Genomic DNA, 15,403 nt, shown 5'->3' with positions numbered 1-15,403 from the left:
CGTAAAACCGGTGGGATGAGGAGCGTCTGCCCCACAGCACAGTCCCCTACCCACGTCAAATAGCACCCAGAGGGTCCTGAGTACCACAACACGTTCTTCACCAGCATCTGGAAGAGCCGACAAAGAGTTTTAAAACCCCTCTGGGAGGAGGTAGAGGGTCAGATATGGGGGGACGAGTCCATGGGCAAGCCGCTGCTCGAGGCTCAACCGGTGGTGTGGACGTGGCAGAAGTCCTGCCCGAGGATGGCTTTCTTCCGGCATCGCTGCCCGGCCCTGGTGAGGCCCTGGCATGGGAGCCGTGGGGACAACGAGGACCTATGGAGGAGAGACCCCCATCAGCACCCCAAGAAGCCTGTCCCCAACACTGTCAGATCACTGGCTGCCCCCTGAGGTGACACCAGCCCTGAGGTGTCCCTGGAGAAGGAGTGTCCTGTTCTGGTTGGCACTTACATGTCACTGGCCAGAGACTGGCTTGGGGTGCAAGGTTTGGGCTCCCAGTGCTTCCCAGTGCCCATGGCAGGCTCCAGCATTGCCTGATTGGGGAAGAAGGGGTTTAGACAGGGCATCCTCCATCCCTGGTGACCCTCCTGTCCTACAGGACATGTCCCTTGTCCCGTGGGGACATGTTGGTCATACAGGATGGGTGCCTCGGCCACCCATCCTTGGAGGGCATCCCTTCCGCCCAAGAGTCCTCCTTGGGTGTAATGTCCCCACAAGCTCTGCAGGACCAGCCCCTCTTCCCAAGAGGGTGTCCAGCACCCAGAAGCGCAGTCACGCTGAGGACACCCCAACCCTAGAGGCTCTGACCTTTAGAGGGACCCAGCTGGCCCCCAGGAGCAGGGCCTGGCCCAGCCTGGGGACACCCCACCCAGCACCTACCTAAGCTCAGGCTTACCCCACACGAGCTCAGCTTTGTCCTCCAGCCGCCAGGGATGGATGACATCCTCCCTGCTAAGCGAGGGGTGTCCCCTGCCATCACTGGGGGCTGCTCCAGGCACGAGGGCTCTGCAGGAACATGGTGGTGGTGGTGACATGCTCCCAGCGCTGCTGTCCCCAGGTGGAGGGTGGGGAACACCCTGTGGTGGTGCCCATGCCCTACCATAGCTTGGGGACACTCTGGGGTAACACCCACATCCCCAGCACAGGATGGGGACATGCTGGGGCTTCAGACCCCTGTCCTACAGCCACCACACCTCCCACCTCACGGTCATCTCTCCCACGTCCCCCCTGCCTGGCCAGCTCTCACCTTGCAGGCAGCTCATCTCCAACCTGTCCATCTCCTCCTGCAACAGCTCCATTTTGCACTCCCTACGTGAGAAGAACCACCAGAGCCTCATCACCTTGGTGGCTTCTACATCACCATTATGACGGCAGCCCCCTCTCCACACCCACCTCTGAGCAGAAGAGGAGGAGCTGGGATGAGGTGCCCAAAAGCTGCTGGCAAGCCACCAAGGTGCTTCCTGCCCCCTCCTGGAGACCAGCAGCCCACCCCGGGGAACTCTGGAGGATGGGACATCCAGGATGGGTGCCCAGGATGGGTCCTAACAGCTCCCAAGGGTGCCATGCTCTTATCCCCTAACCATCTCCTACCTTTCCGGGGTGGAGGTGAGCTGGTGACGGGGTTCCTCCTGCAGAGGAACCAGCCAGGGTCCCCCAGCACCACGGCGGGCAGCCATCACCAGCAACTGCCCTATGGGGAAGCAAGATGGTGGGAGAGGGCAGAGCACCCCCAGCCCACGCCCGTAGCACCCCCAGGGGAGCGTGTCCCCAACCAGGTCCCCCCAACACCTGTCCTCACCTGCCACAGCAAGGGCCAGGAGAGTGGAGAGTGCTGGGATGCCGAGGAGCTCGCCAAGGATGCTGAAGGCAAGGAGGAGGAGGATGGCACGGGGCGGCATGGGCACCAGTAGTGCAACCAGCAGCAGAAGGTAGGAGCCATGAAGGATGCAGGTGGAGATGGCACTTGGGCTCTGACCTGCAGGACAGGGAGAAAGAGCCCAGTGTTGGCACCCACCAGCACCCATCTGCCCTCCAGCACCCATTCCCAGCTCACCAGCTGGGTCAAGGGTGGCATGAAGGTGCTCCAGTTGGTTCTCCAGCCGGCTCTGTGCACCCTCCACGGCCACCAGCATCAATCCCAGGCTCCTGTTGACCTGACGCAGTTTTTCCATCACCTCCTCCATCCGGCACTGCTGGGCCAGGAGAAGGGCCAGGTCATGCTCTGCATATGGATGAGATGGATACGGTGTCAGGATGAGCCGGGGAAGCTGCACCCAGGGGTGTCCTGATATAAAAAGAGCTGGGAACAGAGTTTGCCACCTTCTCACCTAGTTGGGAATAGATGTCCCGAGCTCTTTCCTGTGTGTGGTGGAGATCGGACAGGACAACCTGGTGCCCTTCCTGGAGCCCCATGGCCCCATGGCTGCTCACGTTCCCTGTAAGGAGGGACAAGAGGTTGGGTCGGTCCCCAAGGTGAGACACAGGGACATAGCAGCATCCCATCCGGGGGCTCTTACCCATCCGCTGGGCAATGTCCTCCATGAGCTGGGCCACCTGGTGCTCCCTGCTGGTGATGAGGGTCTCCAGTCTTGGCTGCAAGAACTTGCCCGGCTGCTCCTGCAGCTCCTCCTGCCCCTCCTGGGGTGAACATTGGGGTGGTGGCCCCACAGGCCCCAACAGACCATCACTCTATGGTGATGCCCACCACCATGTACCAGGTGGATGCTGGCTCTCCCCCCATAAGCACCCCCTCGGCACCCCAAAATGAGCCCCCAGTGTTTAATCTCCATCCCACAGTGGTGGGGAAGGAGACTTTGGAAAAGCCTTGGGAGGGAGCAAGGCTGGGGGTGTGAAGGGGATCAGGAGGGGAAACCCCCATTTGCCATGGGGGAAATGGACTAAACAGGGATGGGTTTACCTCAAGATGTGGATGAGACTGAGCAGAGGTGGTTGGGTGCAGCTCAGGCTCTGCGGCTACAAAGTATGGGATTTTTTGGGGGGAATAGGACACAGAGCTGTTGGAGCATGACCAGTGGAGGCCCCGGAGATGCCGGGAGGGCTGGAGCCCCTCTGCTGGGAGGACAGGCTGAGAGAGCTGGGGGGGTTCAGCCTGGAGAAGAGAAGGCTCCGGGGAGACCTTCCAGCCCCTTCCAGCCCCTCAAGGGGCTCCGGGAAAGCTGGGGAGGGACTCTGGAGCAGGGAGGGGAGCCACGGGACGAGGGGGAAGGGTTTTAAACCAAAAGAGGGGAGATTGAGATTAAAAATAAGGAAGAAATTCTCCACGATGAAGCTGGTGAGCCCCTGGCCCAGGTTGCCCCGAGAAGCTGTGGCTGCCCCATCCCTGGAGGGGTTCAAGGCCAGGTTGGACGGGGCTTGGAGCAACCTGGTCTAGTTGAAGATGTCCCTGCCCAGGGCAGGTGGGTTGGAACTAGATGCTCTTTAAGGTCCCTTCCAACCGAAACAATTCTATGAATCACGTTGGATTACTATAAGATTTGGGGTGGAATAGGGGAAAACAGGATTTGGGGTGTCCTTACCGCATCCGGGGTGCTGGGGTTTGTCCGGCGACCCTCGGCGTTGGCCTGGCAGTCAAACACGTTCACCCCCAGCTTGGCCACCTCCTCCTCGCTCGGGTCAGCGCAGGACGAGCGGAGCTGCACCACAACCTGGTGGCAGCGCTGGCGTCAGCACCCATGGGTGCTCCCCATGGTTTTGGGTGGGAAATTCAGGACAAAGGTGTGAGTGTTCACCCCAAAAACCATCCCACATGGAGCACCCCATGCCTGGAAAAGTGGGTCTCCAGGGTGGGGGCTCTGGGGAACCCCCATTTCCCATCCTCGGGGGGAACGCCACCACCACACCTAATGGTGACAGGAGTCTGGGGATGACATCTCCCAGTGAGCCTGGAACCACTTGTCACCCCTGGTCACCTCGAAGGGGACATGTGGGGGGATGCCCACCTCCTGAGGGGGGTGTGCTCACCTCTGGGGGGGTCTCCACCTCCTCCAGGGGGGTGCCAAGTCCCAGCCACCCAAAAAAACTTGCAATGGCGCAGAGGAGCAGCAGAGCCCAGCAGCTCCAGGACACCATGATGATGGTGGGGGTGGGGGTATCCTGCGGGGAGAAAGGGGTGCAGGGAGCACCCTGAGGTCGAGAACAGCCCCCTCCCCCCCTCCAAGACCAAGAACAGGTTTGGGGGCACCTCCCCATTGAGGGGACACCCCCGCCAATACACCCAGCGGTACCAGAGGCCTTGGCTGTAGCCCCAGGGAGGGACGGAGACCACGTTGTGTTCCCCCCACCCCATCCCCCCACAGGGGAAGGGAAGGAAGGGGTCCAGAAACAGGTTTGGGGCACCCTCCCATCGAGGGGGGACACCCCCACCAATACACCCAGGGGTGTCAGAGGCCTTGGCAACAGACACGGGGGGACCGTGTCGTGTGCCCCCCCCCCCCTTTCCCCCATAGGGGAAGGGAAGGAAGGGGGACCAGGAACAGGTTTGGGGGACCTCCCACCCCCCCAATACACATATCAGAGGCCTTGGCCACAGCCCCTGGATAGTGGGAAGGGCTGGGGACCATGCCGTGTGCCCCCCACCCCCGTTCCTTCCCAACAGGGGAAGAGAAGGAGGTGGGACCAGCAACAGATTTGGGGGACCCCCCCCCCCAGTACACCCAGGGGTGTTAGAGGCCTTGGCCACAGCCCCGGGACAATGGGGCGGGCTGGGGACCGTGTTGTCCCATGTGCCCCCCAGCCCTTTCCCCGGGGCGGGGGAGAGAGTTACCCCACGCCTGGACCGGAGCGTCGCTGCCCACCCCCGCCCCCCCGCCGCCTCCAGCACCAGCGCAGAAACCCGCCCCCCTCCCAGGCCCCGCCCCTTATAGCCCGGCGCCGCCAATGGGAGCCGCGGGGCGGGTAGAGGGCGGGCCAATGGGGTTTGGGGGACGAGGCAAGGGGGCGTGGCCTGAAAGGGGGCGTGGCCCGGAAGGGATGGAGGCGGCGGAGCTGCGGGTGGGCTTCGTGGGCGCCGGGCGGATGGCGGGCGGCCTGGCCCGGGGGTTGCTGCGGGCAGGTAGGGGCGGGGGGGGTTCGGTCCGGAGGGCCCTGCCCCATAGTTCGGCGTGGGGACGTGGGGACATGGGGACATGGGGACAGCCCCGGCCTGCTCCCCTTCCTCGGGGTCCCTGCCCTCCATGGTGTCCCTGTCCCATAGGGCAGTGCAGGGACACGGGGACAACTCTGTCCTGTCCCCCCCCCGCCCCTGGGGTCCCTGCCCCCTCCTGAGTCCCTGCCCCATACATCAGTGTGGGGACATGGGGACAGCCCCGGCCTGCCCTCCTCCTCGGGGTCCCCGCCCTCCATGGGGCCCTTGCCCCATAGATCAGTGTGGGGACGTGGGAACAGCCCTGTCCTGTCCCCCTCCATGGGGTCCCTGCCCCTTAGAGTGGCATAAGGACATGGGGACAGTCCTGTCCTGCCCCCCTCCTCGTTGTTCCTGCCCTCCCCTGAGTCCCTGCCCCATACATCAATGTGGGGACATGGGGACGACCCCATCCCACACCCCTCCCTGGCATCCCTGCCTTCCGTGGGGTCCTTGCCCCATGGATCGGTGTGAGGACATGGGGACAGCCCCGTCCTGTCCCCTTCCTCGGGGTCCCTGCCCTCCATGATGTCCCCGTGCCATAGAGCAGGGCAGGGACACGGGCACGGCCCTGTTCTGTCCCCCTCTGTGGGGTCCCTGCCCTATAGAGTGCCACAGGGACGTGGGGACAGCCTGATCCTGCCCCCCTCCTTGGGGGGCTTGCCCTCCATGATGTCCCTGTCCCATAGAGCGGCACAGGGACATCGGGAGAGCCCCATCCCGCTCCCCTCCCCAGCGTCCCTGCCCTCCATTGGATCCTTGCCCCATAGATTACATGGGGACAGTCCTGTCCTGTCCCCTCCCCGGAGTCCCTGCCCTTCTGTGGGGTCCCTGTCCCATAGAGCAGTGCAGGGACATTGGGACAGCCCTGTCCTGTCCCCCTCCCCCGGGTCCCTGCCCTCCATGCTGTCCCTACCCCATAGAGCAGGGTGAGGACATGGGGACAGCCCTGTTCCCGTCCCCCTCGCCGAGGTCCCTGCCCCACAGATAGTGGGGGCACAGCCCTGTCCCTCCTCCCCAGGTGTCCTTGGTTGTCCCTGTCCCATAGCGCAGTGTGGGGACAGCCCTGCCCATGTGCCGGGAGATGGTCCCTGGGTTTGGGATCACCTCCCTTGTCACTGCACCGTGGCTCTACTGGGTGCCCACAGCTGTCGCCATGGGGTGCCTGTGCCAGCCGGACTGGCAGGATCCATCCCTGTCCCCCTTTGCTCCATGTCCCCCAGGGTGATGGGGCTAAGGTTGGAGGAGGGGACTACATCCCAGCTGAGATCGGGGTGCCCGGGCTGCGCTGGGGTGTCCCCACTGCCCTGGGGCCACCCCGGCCATTCACCCTGGTCCCCATGTTCCTCAAGGAAAGGTGCCAGCCAGCAGCATCCTGGCCAGCGCTCCCTCGGACAAAAACCTGGATGCCTGGAGGGTAAGTGGGGACATGGGGTGACAAGCCACCCCGCTTGGTGGCCATGGAGGTGGGAGGCATGTTGGGGTGCTCCTCGTCATGATTTTGGGGCACCCTTTTCCCCCACGCAGGGCTTTGGCTCATCATTCCCAAGTCTGGGTGAAATCCTTGGCGGCTTTGTGGCCAGAGCGGGTCCCCAAGCCATGCCCCCGCACGTGAATGTGCCTTGCCCCTGGGGGTGGCTAGGGATGGGGGGGGCGGTGACAGTGACACCTCTCCCTGCCCGTGGGCAGGAGTCGGGCTGCCGGACCACGCACTGCAACCTGGAGGTGCTGCAGGAGAGCACCCTGGTCTTCCTGGCCACCAAACCCCACATCCTGCCAGGCGTCCTGCAGGAGATCCGTCCTGCCGTGGGACCCCACCACATCGTTGTCTCGCTGGCGGCCGGTGTCACCCTCCAGACATTGCAGCGGGTGAGGCTCCTTCCTTCTCCTTCTCCTTCTCCTTCTCCTTCTCCTTCTCCTTCTCCTTCTCCTTCTCCTTCTCCTTCTCCTTCTCCTTCTCCTTCTCCTTCTCCTTCTCCTTCTCCTTCTCCTTCTCCTTCTCCTTCTCCTTCTCCTTCTCCTTCTCCTTCTCCTTCTCCTTCTCCTTCTCCTTCTCCTTCTCCTTCTCCTTCTCCTCCCATTTGCACCCAGGCCCATGGAGAAGGACACGCCGCTGTGGCTCTGTCTCCACCTGGGTTGCATCCCCAGGTCCTTCCCCATGGACCACGCTTCTCTGCCAGCCCCAATGGGCGATACCCACCGGTGTCTCAGGTCACCCTTGGGTACTCCCTGGAGCTGGCACCCTTCTCCCATCCCTATGTCTCCCCAGCTTCTCCCTGCCGGGACCAAGGTGCTGCGGCTCATGCCCAACCTGCCGTGCGTGGTGCAGGCAGGGGCAATGGTCTTCGCCCGGGGCAGCGGTGCCGGTGATGGGGAAGCCACCCTGCTGAAGAGCCTGCTGTCCTCCTGTGGGCTCTGCGAGGAGGTCCCCGAATCCTACATCAACATCCACACCGGCCTCAGCGGCAGCGGGGTGGCCTACGTAAGCACCCACGGGCACCCGTTCACCGGTGGGACACGGGACGCCAGCAGAAATCCCACCTGCAAGGGGTTGGGGTTTGGGGTCTGCCCTTTCACCACGCTCATCCCCGATGTTCTTCTCCCCCAGGTCTACCTGTTTGCCGAAGCTTTGGCAGAGGGAGCGGTGAAGATGGGCATGCCGGGCGGCTTGGCCAGCAGGATCGCGGCGCAGACGCTGCTGGTGAGTTGGCATCATCGCTCGGGGATACCCAGCATCGCTCCTGTCCCTCCTGCCCCCCAATTCCCATCCAGCTTAGGCACCCTGTCACTGCTGTTGGGCTCTGCGGCACTCAGCAGGGTGGCAGAGCGAGGGAGGACGTGTCGAATGGCCTCCTGCCTCAGCTTCCCCTCTTGAAACCAAAGATGAGGCCACCAGGAGATAGCGAAGGGCATGGTGGTGGGACGGATGCTTCGGCGCCTTGTCCCCTACCAGGGGGTGTGGGCGATGGGAGGATGCTGCAAAGAGAGGGGAGGTTTGGGAGGTCGCCTTCAATCTTGACTCACCCCGGGTTCCCCGTAGGGTGCAGCGAAGATGATGCTGGAGACGGGGGAGCACCCGGCGAAGCTGCGAGGAGACGTCTGCACGCCCGGGGGCACCACCATCCACGCGCTGCACCAGCTGGAGAAGGGTGCTTTGCGAGCCACCGTCATGAACGCCGTGGAGGCGGCCACCAACCGGGCATGCGATGTGGCCGAGGACTAGCAGCCTGGCTGGGGAACAGCCCCCTCCATCCCCCGTGGGGCAGGAGGGGTGATGGGGACCAGACCAAAGCCCTTCAGGGACCCTGACACCCCTGGGAGACCCTGGCTGGGGGTGGGAGATGGTGTGGACCCGTGTCCACGCCACGTGCTACCTCTGCAGAGCTGGGACCGAATAAATGTGGGCAGCACAATGGCAGGTTTGGCTCTTTCTGGTCCCTTCAGTCCTGGGGGACTACTGCACCCAGCACGGGGTCACCTCCATGGGGAGCTGACAGCCATGGGTCCCTGGGCCAGCAGGGATGGAGCTGATGCCACGCTGGCTCTATGCTCACCAGTGCGTTGCTGGGACGTATGACGCTGGGGACAGGGATGGGGACAGGGTTTTGGGGATGGGCTGATCCTAAATCAAGCCTGCTGGGGCTGGGAAGGGCGGTCACAGGTGGCGAGGACCATCGGAGGTGCCGTGAGGATGCCAAAGGACCTTGAGAAGTGGGGAGAAAAGGCTTTGATTTCCCAACTTGGTGCTTGGGTTACACGTGGCCACCGATGCCTGCTCCTCTGCTCAGCTCTGGAGATACGTGTACCAGCATAGAACTGCTGTCCACATCCCAGAACCACGGGTGAGAAGTCAACCAGCTGAAAAACCTCCATCTCCCAGCCTGGCCAGGCACCGGCATCGCCCCACGGTCCTGCAGATGTGTCTTGCTCCGGCAGCGAGGCAGCAGGATGGAAGCCCAGACCCGCTCTCAGCCCTGGGGTGCTGCACATCAAGGGAGGAGAAACTCCAAGCTCGTCTATCTGGAGAGGATCTGAGCCTTTTGCACACACTAATTAAGCTTCGTTTGCCTCTCGGCACCTGCACGGATGCAATTAGTGATAATTTGCGAGCTGCTTTGAAGATGAAAGGCTTCTTTTCCAGGCAAAACATCGCTGGTGAAACAGCTGGATGCTGCTCCTCCAGCTCCTACGGCTTTGACCCTGTCCTCAGGGATGCCGTCACCAAGCCAAGACAGATGCCACAGCCCCTACGGCACTGCCAGGTCATGCCAAGGCATGACCTCCCCGGGCACCTTCTCAAGGCACCTAATTAATTAGCAAAGCTGCACAAAAGCTGGAGATGCAGCTCGAGCCTGCCCGTCTTTCCTGCCCATCTCTACGCTTCGTTGTGTAGCCAGGGAAGGGGCACACAGCACCTACATGGTGCAAGGAAGTAGTGGTCCTCAACGTTTCCAAGCCACCTGGTAGCTCCTTTGTCCTCCTTCTGCCTGCTTTTATCCCTCTCCTGTCCCTACATGTCCCCAGGTTGTCCCCTCCAAGGTGATTCCGCCAATTTCTCTGAAATATGAAATGCTGCCACCGTCTAATTTCGTTCTTCTCCATGTCTTCTGTGTCCTCCACACCATTCTTTGACATATATGGCCAAAAAGCCTTGGCCAAATCCAGCCCTACTACTCATGACACGGCTGACCCCAGCCCCTGCCCATTCCCCATCTCCACATGTCCTCCTAAAGGCTTTTCAGCTTTGGCTTTTCAGGCTGTCTTTCAGAGAAGTGGCATGTTCAACCCTAAAGCCAGGATGCTGATGACCATCATCATTTTGCTAAGTGCTAGTTTTAAGAAAAATGGCTTAAATTCCATTAATTTTATTAAAAAAGCCAGCGGTCACTGCAAGTTATTGCTACTACCTCACTGCTTACTCCTGCCTTCAAGAAAGGCATCTCATCCCGCGTGGTAAGATGATGGAGCAGGTCCTCCTGGAAGACACATTGAAACATATAGAGGGCAGGGCAACATGGCTTCACCAAGGGCAAGTTGTGCCTGACGAAGGTAGTGGCCTTCTATGACAAAGTGACTGCATTGGTGGACAAGGGAAGAGCTCCGGATGTCATCTACCTAGACTCCTGTAAGACCTTTGATATGGTCCCAGTCAACATTCCTGCCACTAAATCAGAGAGACATGGACTGTTAGATGGATCAGGTATCGGCCAGATGGCTGTCTCCAAAGAGTTACAGCCAATGGCTCGATGTCCAAGTGGAAACCAGTAATGAATGGCGTCCCTCAGTGGTCTGTACTGGGACCAATACTATTAAATAGCTTCATCAGTGATGTAGACAGTGGGATTGAGTGAACCCTCAGCAAGTTTGCAGGTGATACCAAGCTGAGTGGTGTGGTTGAGTTGCTTGAAGGACGGGATACCATCCAGAAGGACCTGGACAGGCTGGAGGAGTGGGCCTACGCGAACCTCATGAAGTTCAACAAGGCCAAGTGCAAGGTCCTGCACCTAGGTGGGGGTAATCCCCAGCATCAATATAGTCTGGGGGATGGATGCATGGATGGATGGAAAGTGGCCCTGCGGAGGACTTGGAGGTACTGGTGGTTGAAAAATGGGACATGAGCCGTCAATGTGCACTGGCAGCCCAGAAAGCCAAACATATTCTGGACTGCATCAAAAGAAGCATGGCCAGCAGGGCGAGGGGGGGGATTCTGCCCCTCTCTTCTGCTCTGGTGAGACCCCACCTGGAGTACTGTGTCCAGCTTGGAGGTCAACAATACAAGAAAGACGCGAAGCTGTTGGAACAGGGCCAGAGAATGCCCTGGAGATGCTGGGAGGGCTGGAGCCCCTCTGCTGGGAGGACAGGCTGAGAGAGCTGGGGGGGTTCAGCCTGCAGAAGAGAAGGCTCCACGGAGACCTTCCAGCCCCTTCCAGGCCCTCAAGGGGCTCCAGGAAAGCTGGGGAGGGACTCTGGAGCAGGGAGGGGAGCCACGGGACGAGGGGGAAGGGTTTTACACTGGAAGACGGGAGATTTAGATGAGATCTGAGGAGGAAATTCTTTGCTTTGAGGGTGGTGAGCCCCTGGCCCAGGTTGCCCCGAGAAGCTGTGGCTGCCCCATCCCTGGAGGGATTCAAGGCCAGGTTGGACGGGGCTTGGAGCCACCTGGTCTGGTGGGAGGTGTCCCTGCCCGGGGCAGGGGGGTTGGAACTAGATAATCTTTGAAGTTCCCTTCCAACCCAAACCATTCAATGACTTGATGTTCTCATGTCCCCAAACCAGACCAAACAGTGCCACAAGTGCACCCAAGCTGACCTACACGAGAAGCAAAGACCTCCAGCCCGGTACCTTCTGCGGAGCTCGGCAACATTTTTCTCAAACAACCAAAAACTCCTTTAATTCACAAACTACTACTTGAAGTGAGCCACAGCCTAAGCTCCAAAATGTTTTTGTAGGGTTTCTTTGGTGCAAAAGATTGCAAACAGAAATGTGAATTTCATGATTACATCCCGTTGAGTGGGTAACAGCTAAGGGAGAAGCCTGAAACGGGTGAGGCATCACGCAGGATGCTGGCTGTAAACCTGGCAGCAGCCGAACAGCAGAAATTGAGGTTGGCTGGGTTTGTGGGGAGGGAAAAAAGTGCCTTTCTCCCCTAATCTCAAGCTTTTCTTGACATTGGTTCTGCAGTGGAGTTTCATGATCTGAAAGGACAAACCTCAATGTTGACTTTTTGTGTGGTTTTGTTTGGTTTTTTTCTTGCTGCTCCCCAAGTTCCCTAGCAGACTCATTTATCAGCAAGTAAAAAACTCAATTTGGGGAGCAGCTGCAGCAGCTCGGGCGCCTGCCTGGCTTTGCAGCATTAAATGGGCTGCGGAGAGGTGGGGAACACGATGGAGAAGGCCACCCCCAAGAGGACACGACCACACGGAGGTCCCCATTGTGCCACCCCCAACCCCGCTGGGATGGCTCCGCCTGACCATTTACAGAAGACAACCCCAAAGCGGGAATAAAAATCCATTTAATTTCCATAAACTCTGAAGTTATGAGACAAAGACGCGACAAGTAAAAACACCCAAGCTGCCTGTTGACAGGGCAGCACTGATGAGTTGGGTTGTTTTTTTTTTTCTCTCCTTTCAATAATTTGGCTAAGCAGGCTAAAATTTTATTAAAAATCAGGACAAGAGCTGCTAAATTCACATCTGATGCCTCCAGCATTTCGAGGCAGTGCTGGGAGCCCTCCCCGCTCCCGTCTCAACTCGCCACGCGTGTCACGCCAGCAAACGTCACTGCAAGACATGTCCTCCAGCCCCCAGCCACCCCGCAAACTCCGGGGTGGGGACGGACACCTCAAACCCCATCCCCGCAGCCTTCGGCTTTGTGAGGATGCTCGGATGATGGTACCTGTTTCAGCAGGTCTCCGTGGTCTGGGTGTTCCCGGGCACGGGGCTGTCATGGGAATGATGGAGGTGACCCTCTCTGGGGGAGCCGACAGCTTCTTGGATGCCACCAATCCAGTGCATGAAGAAAGTTGTCTTAAACCAGTCCCAAATCTCCCCAGTTTAACAGGACTCTGTTTTGGCAGCGGGAAGGGTGTCACCAGCCTCTTCCAGGGCAGAACGTTTGCCTTATGCCCCCCCCGGGAGTGATCCCTGTCCAGCCCCGCTCCGAGAAGTGAGGAATTACCTAGTGTAACTCCCCCATCATCCCGGCTCCTCGCAGTGATGCCAAGCAGGTCCCTCCTTCACCTCTTCTCCCCACAGCATTGGGGGGACTGGGCAGGGTGGGGGGAACATCCATCCCCTTCTACTGGTGCCGGTGACCAGGGGGCCACCCCCGCTCAGTCTCATGGGATTTAAAAAAAATAGCACCTCCTAAATATACTTAGGTGAGGAACAACCCTCGAATACGCAACGTACGGAGGGGCTGTTGCTCCAAAAAAATCCCATTAGCCCTAAATTGTAACCCCCTTGTAGCCGTGGGAACCCAGGGGCCTCCTGAGCCCCGTGACGGAGGGGTGAGGGGAACTGGCACCTCCACCGCCAGCCCTCTGGGACAACCGGGGTGTCCCCAGCCCTGTGTCCCCCCCGAGCCCAAGCGGGGCGGTTGGTAGCCAAGAGGTCTGCTCTTGGCCCTGCCCTAGGAATGGGGGCTGCCGCCGTGGTGCAACCGCTGGGCCATGCTGATGAGGGAGCGGAGCTGCACCAGCTTCAGCGGCCCCACTTGCCGGGGGTCCTGACCCTCCAGCCAGCGCAACGCCGTCTCCAGACCTTTGATGGCTTCCCGAGCCGTGGGCAGCAAGCCATCCCCTCCTTCTCCACCCTTTCTGCCATCCTCATCTCTGGCAGCTGCCTCCTCCTCCTCCTCCTCTGCCCCACAGCCCCCAGAGCCTTCCTCCTCAGCATCCTCTTCCCCATTGTCCTCCTCCGTCCCCGGGGCTGTATCATCCAAGTGCAACCAGTCGGCCACCTCCTCGGGAGCCAAGCGTTTGTAAGCCAAGGCGGCCAGGTGGGTCAGGTCACTAAAGACTTTGCTGTCCCCGCCGCCTTCCTCCCCGCGCTGGGGGTCTCCGTGCTCTTCCTCCCCGGGCTGGGGCTCGAAGGCGGCGCGCAAGCCCAGCAGCCAACATTTCTCGATGGAGCCAGGGGGGATGAGGTCCCAAGAGAGACCGGCCAGGTACAACATGTCCTTGAGGAGGAAGGACCGCACAAAGTCCATGGGGCCACCAGCGCCGCCAGCCACGCAGGAGACAGCCAAGCGCAGCAATTCGCGCTTGTAGAGCTGCTTGAAGGTGGACACCACCCCCTGCTCCAACGGGGCCGGGATTCGGCCACCTCCTCCGGCCGAGCCGCTCCCGGCAGGGCCCTTGGAGAGGAAGAGGGCACGGATGGAGCCGTCAGGGGTCTGCAGCGGTGGGGACTCCTCGGGGCCCGTCCCGGAGGAGGACGGTGGGGAGCTGAGCAGCAACACAGCCTTCTGCTGCAGGCAGCTCCGCCGCAGGTAGCGTTTCACACCCGGCACGAAGTCCTCAAAGAACCAAGCCCGGAGAAGCGCCGGCCCCAACCTGGCTTCAGGGCTGTAGCGGTAGCAAGCGGGGAATTTGTCCTGGTTGTGATGGCGGAGGCTGGGGGGATCGCGAAGGCCCCCCACCACCAACGGCTTGAGCTTGTGGGAGCCGGTCAAGTTAGCAGCCAGCAGCACGGTGACCCGTTCTCGGGGAGCCGGTCGCCGCCGTGCTGTCGTTGCCTCACCGGTCTGTCCCGGCAGCAGCTTCCAGTAGAGCCCGGTGACATTGGCGTTGTAGATCTGCTCGTCGCCGTAGCCACTGGCATCGGTGGCCGGCATCGGCAAGGTGTCGGGGCAGGTGGCGGGAGCCCGCTCGGGTTCGGCGGAGAGACCGCCCTCGCCGTAGATGCGCTGGCTGGAGATGCCATGCCGCTTCTGCCAGCGCCAGAACCAGCCGTGGCTGGCCTTGAAGGTACATTCAGGGCCGTAGATCTGCCGGGCGAAGGCCTCGGCCTGGGCTTGGATGAGGGGTCCGGAGAGGGGGACGCCATGCTGTCGGAGGGCGAGGAACCAGGCGTAGACGGCGCGGTCGATCTCCTCCTCGTTGGCCAAGCGCATCTTCTTGCGTTGGGTCCCCACCTCGCCCCCCAGCTGCTCCAGGAACCACCGCAGCTTGGCCTCGTCCTTCAGCCAACCCCTCAGCGTTCCCCCCGGCACCCCGAAAGCCCGGCACACCGAGGCCTGCCGCTCGCCTTTCTTCACCCTCTCGATGGCCTGCAGCTTGTCCTTGATGGAGTAGGCCCGCCGCAGCGCCATCTTCACCGACACCCCCCCGCCCGCTTTACCACCCCCACGACGCCCACCCGCCATACCGGCCGGACCCCCACCCGCCTCCGGCTCCCCTCCGGGCATAGAGCAACCCCGGTAGCCATGGGCCGGCGCGGTACCGGGATGGGAGGGGGCGGGGCGCGTTATAACCGGGGGAAAGCGGGAAAAAGGGGCGGGGGGAGGGTGGCGCGGCGCCTTTGTCTCCGCTCCGGCCCCGAGCCGGCCGGTGAGGCGGGGCGGAGCGCAGCGCGCATGCGCGGACCCCTCCTTCCCTCAGCGATTAGTTCGTGCCGCCCCCACCCCCCCTTTCTCCGTGCCCTGTTGGACTCGTCCCCGCAGCTCTGCCACGGGGTTTGGGTTGTACCACTCTGAGAGAGGGGGAGACTCCCCTCTCCCAAACTCCCTCCCCGCCTCCCCCTCCTCCCTCCCTGCTTTTCC

The 15,403-nt window shown here is 61.2% G+C and overlaps 3 protein-coding genes across 3 annotated transcripts; 1 reads left to right on the top strand and 2 right to left on the bottom strand.

The window, feature by feature from the left end:
- Positions 1-131: 131 nt before the first annotated feature.
- On the bottom strand, positions 132-4,233 carry LOC134512300 (protein brambleberry-like). The gene is made up of 10 exons (XM_063327672.1): positions 3,982-4,233; positions 3,537-3,665; positions 2,517-2,637; positions 2,328-2,435; positions 1,799-2,221; positions 1,591-1,690; positions 1,247-1,308; positions 896-1,005; positions 451-533; positions 132-315 (listed from the first exon to the last, which is right to left on the bottom strand). Exons 1-10 carry the CDS (start codon positions 4,207-4,209, stop codon positions 204-206), a joined length of 1,476 nt encoding a protein of 491 aa, XP_063183742.1. The 5' UTR covers positions 4,210-4,233; the 3' UTR covers positions 132-203.
- A 725-nt stretch (positions 4,234-4,958) lies between these two features.
- Positions 4,959-8,560, top strand: PYCR3 (pyrroline-5-carboxylate reductase 3). The gene is made up of 6 exons (XM_063327671.1): positions 4,959-5,071; positions 6,493-6,557; positions 6,830-7,009; positions 7,410-7,622; positions 7,749-7,841; positions 8,181-8,560. The coding sequence occupies exons 1-6, from the start codon at positions 4,990-4,992 to the stop codon at positions 8,361-8,363; spliced, it is 816 nt and encodes a 271-aa protein (XP_063183741.1). The 5' UTR covers positions 4,959-4,989; the 3' UTR covers positions 8,364-8,560.
- A 3,571-nt stretch (positions 8,561-12,131) lies between these two features.
- Positions 12,132-15,176, bottom strand: TIGD5 (tigger transposable element derived 5). Its single transcript, XM_063327670.1, has one exon. It carries the CDS (start codon positions 15,047-15,049, stop codon positions 13,271-13,273), a length of 1,779 nt encoding a protein of 592 aa, XP_063183740.1. The 5' UTR covers positions 15,050-15,176; the 3' UTR covers positions 12,132-13,270.
- Positions 15,177-15,403: the final 227 nt, after the last annotated feature.

The sequence above is a fragment of the Chroicocephalus ridibundus genome, chromosome 2 (genome assembly GCF_963924245.1).
Source record: "Chroicocephalus ridibundus chromosome 2, bChrRid1.1, whole genome shotgun sequence".
Lineage (NCBI taxonomy): Eukaryota > Metazoa > Chordata > Aves > Charadriiformes > Laridae > Chroicocephalus > Chroicocephalus ridibundus.
Note: the sequence above shows the minus strand (reverse complement) of the source record. Positions and strands in the feature narration are given on the sequence as shown.